The sequence below is a fragment of the Lucilia cuprina genome, chromosome 6 (assembly GCF_022045245.1).
Source record: "Lucilia cuprina isolate Lc7/37 chromosome 6, ASM2204524v1, whole genome shotgun sequence".
Classification (NCBI taxonomy): Eukaryota; Metazoa; Arthropoda; class Insecta; order Diptera; family Calliphoridae; genus Lucilia; species Lucilia cuprina.
This window is the reverse complement of record NC_060954.1, coordinates 29197108-29201627: the sequence shown is the minus strand read 5'-3', so window position 1 is coordinate 29201627 and position 4520 is coordinate 29197108. Positions and strand designations below refer to the sequence as shown.

General features: G+C 30.2%; 1 protein-coding gene across 1 annotated transcript in view; it reads right to left on the bottom strand.

Moving 5' to 3' along the window:
* Positions 1–1132: 1132 nt before the first annotated feature.
* LOC111688008 (uncharacterized protein CG5098) overlaps positions 1133–4520 on the bottom strand; it is a 64135-nt gene continuing 60747 nt past the window's right edge. The window contains exon 3 of the mRNA XM_046953395.1: positions 1133–1830. Within this exon, the coding sequence (XP_046809351.1) occupies positions 1444–1830 (387 nt within the window). The 3' untranslated portion in view covers positions 1133–1443. The remainder of the gene's footprint in view (positions 1831–4520) is intronic.

Below are 4520 nucleotides of genomic sequence, written 5' to 3'. Positions count from 1 at the left end.
TATTTAAAAAAATTTATTTTTACATGGTACAAATTTGCTAAGTTTGAAGGACTATTTTTATATTATCGGTAGTAATTCGGGAATTTATGAACGGTCGCTGATGGTTGCAAAATTCTAGATAGAGAACACCTCAGGGAATCCATTAGTAATATTACCATTAAAATATCCATTGGCACTAGGTTTAGTTGATATTTATAAAAAATATATATTATTGTTGAAAAATAATTTGGACAAAAGTATTATATTTTCACTTTGATCTCATGCCATTTCAAAACAGCAACTCACAATAATAAAAAAAATTACAGTTATAAACTCCAAAGCCTATAGATTAAGAATGCATAAAATTGTTTCCTCTCTGCCTGAATTAGACTTTTGTCCAAAAAAAATTGATTTCTGGCCCAGAGTGCAAGCGTTGAACAAAGACTAATAGATATATTTTGAGTAACAAAATGTTTTTTTTAGAATAAATCCCAAAAAATCGGAATGACCGACCATATGATACCCAACACCTTTGAGTATGTTAAAAATGTGGATTATATTTAATAAAGCATTTAAGTTGTTTACCTTATTTCGGAAATATTTTAACAATTTGTTGAAAAAAGTGAATTTCTAAAAGAGGGATAATATGGAGACGTGAGTAAATATGGGCCCATCGCAACAAATTTTGGTACGTGGCTTACATTAGAGTTATGTATGCTGGATTTGATCGTAATACTAGTGTTTATAAGTGAATTATTGACCATCAAGTCATTTTCTGAAGGGGACTTTGTATAGGGGCTAGGGTCAAATAAAGTCTGATAATAATGAAAATCGGTAGTATTATTAAGAAGTATATAAAACTAATATTACATTGCGCACAAGGTTTACATAGACAGCCAGCCGGACAGACCTACATTGCTTAATCTTCTCTTGATTCTGAGTCGTTCGGTATACTTTAAGTGGATGTAGGGCCAATATTTTTGTGTGTTACAAACATCAGCACAAACGTATAATAACATTCCTTACTATGGTGCTGTAGGGTGTAAAAACACTTGTTATACATTGTTGGATATTTTCAAAGCAAAAAAGTAAAGAGCTCCCATTCTTAATTATTACATCCCATCTTTTTCACTCATTAACAAAATAACATACATATAATTCAAATAGCTTTATTGATGTATTTAGAGTTGCCAAATTAATAAAAAAATTTATGTAACCATGTTTTTAAAATTAAAGAAAAATTCGGCATTTTTAAAGCAAAAATGTCGAAATTGACTATACCTCAAAAAATAGTATAAAATCGGCAAATTTAGCAGGCCTGAATATGGCGTCGAAGTCCTTTTTCATTTCGATATGTACTTTTAAACTCTTTAAATTATATTCATCTTCTTAATTTCAAAATATTTTGAAAACGATTTTTGGGTTACCAATAGACTTTTATTAAATACATAGTTACATTCATATTTAGTTGTTAAATTTATTTGTAACATGTTTACTACAATATGTCCAAAACCTTGATTCATCTAAGTGCCAGTTGAATTCACGCGCACATGGTATATGTGATGTAATTTTGCAATCACGTTGCAAACAGCAAAGTAGAGCACCTTGTTTTAAACAGTATGCGCATTCGTATCGCATACTGCTCCATGTGGCATCTTCCAAACCTGCTAGTCGTGAGCCAACCACAAATATATTTGGCGACCAAATAGCACATTCTTCATGAATCCAAATTTCATAACAGTTATCTGAAATTTGTGACATTCCTAACATAGAACTGCTTGCGGTCTGCTCTTGGTTGAATCCATAAATGTGTCGATCATTTGGTATTAGCATATCATTATTATATGTGACCTAAAAAACAGAAAATATGAAAACGATTAAGTAATTAGTAGAAAGTTATCTTAGGCTGTTCTATATATATGAAACAGGTCTAACAAAACAAGTTTCCGATTACGAGAAACTCCGTACCTCGAAAAAGATGAAATATATTCTTTCTCTCTCACGTAAAATCAAAGTTTCTCAATAAAAGTTTTCTAATGTGGACCGGCACTTGCCGAACGCGGCAGACGCATTACAAACTGCGGTAGGAGATCCACACTACGCTCCTTCGCGTCAAAGCATTACTTGCTTTTCATACCTACTACGCGTTCTACGCTTCAAGTTACATGTGACACTTTTTAGGCATAATTTTTTTGTCTTACTTTAAAAAAAAATTCTACAGCTTTTATTTATTTTTTTATCATTAAACTTATTTTATTCGAATTGATAAATACGCATAAAATAAATAATATAAAATTATAAAATAAGCTTATAAAAGTAGAAATTAGATTTACTATCAGTTGGAGGTATACACCAAACGTCCACGTTTTTCGTATTCTATGCGTCTATCAAAAAAAGTAGAATCAATGTATTTGTATGCTGAAAGTTAAAAAAGCGTAGAATGCTTTGACGCATAGAATGCTTGAAATAGATCTACTTTCTACTTTTATAAGCGGCGCATGAACATGTCTGCTCATTTTATATTCTTTAATTAATGCGAATTTATCAATAGGAACAAAAAAAGAATTTAATGATGAAAAAATAAATAAAAACTGAAGGAAAACTCGAAGTTTTTTAAAATAAAACAAAAAAATTACTGTGATAGACAGATTTTCTTAAATAGGAAAAAAATACTCTTATAATTATTATTATGATCAATTATCAAAAATTTTAATTTTTGGAACAAAAAGTGAATCTTTTACATGTTACAGTGTACAGAATATTTTATTATAAAATAATTACATTCAAACAGGTAAAATATTAATGAATTTGTAATTATTTAGGTTATTGATATCATCGTTTTGGTTATAGGTGCAAAGCTTTTTTGATAATTGAAACTTTTTTTCATTTAGGCTAAATTACTGTTATTGCTGAATAAAAAATTTAAAGTGGGACCTCAATGGGCTTGAAAGTTATAGGAGTTTTTATTTAGCTACATTTACAATTTCAATAGGAAATGAGTCCCTTTTATACATTTTAACATATTTATGGTCCAATGGCCGAATTAAGTAATTACCACAGACCATCAAATTATTATTTACATAACAAGAGATCACTCTATGGGTCAGAGAGCAACTCTGGCACGAAAAGGAAAAATTAATAATGATATGCTGTTATTACTATTGGCTGTACATAAAGATATCACAATTACGTTAGTAGTTCAAAATAAATTGAGATTAGAACAAGTAAGAGTGCTATATTCGGATGTGCCGAATCTTATATACCCTTCACCATAGTGTATTTTAAACATAATTGATCTTACAGTCTAGTTAATAAAAACATTAAAAAAATTAGAGTCGATTTAAGCCGAATGTTTCGGCGGCGGCTCAAGCAACTAAATATAGTTCGGCGGCGGCTAAGCTCCGGCTCGAATCCGGTCGACTTCGACCTCTGATTCATTGCTGGTAAACATTGACGAGACGTAGATTTTGTTTTTGTTTATCGTAAAAAAAATTGTTTTAAAAAGCACTTGGAAAAAATTTGTGTTAGTTTTAAATTTCAAACTTACATTATTCGCATATAAAATTATTGTACAATAACTCACAATCTACTCTCATACAATTGAAAACGTTTTAAATACTTTTTTCTATTCATTAAAAAATATATTTGCAAAGCAAAAGGGAAAATTATTTTATTTTAACAAAAAATGCAAATCATATTTTTTTTCTGTGTATACTTTGTATGTTTGGATTCCAATCATACAAAAAAATACACAGCTGAATAAAACCAAATACATCTCCACACACACGTGTACATCTTTTTCTTTATTGTTGCTTTTATAATAATTTTTTGATGAAATTTTCAGAGGTTGTCTCGGATTTTTGCTCATAACTCCGTTATTTACCGACCGATTTTGCTGATTTTAAATAGCGATCTTCTCGAAAGCATGTCTAATAGAATTATTGAAGATTCGGATCTCGCCGATATCTGGGGTCCTCTAAAAACTGATTTCAACAGACAGACAGACGGACAGACAGACAGACAGACAGACAGACGGACAGACAGACGGACAGACAGACAGACGGACATGGCTTAATCGACTCCGCTATCTATAAGGATCCAGAATATATATACTTTATAGGGTCGGAAAATTATATTATAGAAATTACAAACGGAATGACAAACTTATATATACCCTTCTCACGAAGGTGAAGGGTATAAAAACATATTTTAAATGAACGAAAAATGACTATAACTCCAAAACTGCTGACAATAGAAAAAAATTGTCTGAAACCAAAATGCCGTAAATTTTATTCTCTAAAAATTTTGTAATAACTTCTAAATTTGTGGGATGTATGTATGACCTCCAATATTTGAAGTATATAAGACATGATTTCATATGTTATTCACCATCATATTTATAACATTAATTTGATGGTCTGTGGTAATTTTTACTTCATTCGGCATTAAAACCTTAATTTATTGGACCATAAATAAAATGTATAAAATGCACTCATTTCCTATGGAAATTGTAAATGTAGCTAAATAAAAACTCCTATAAC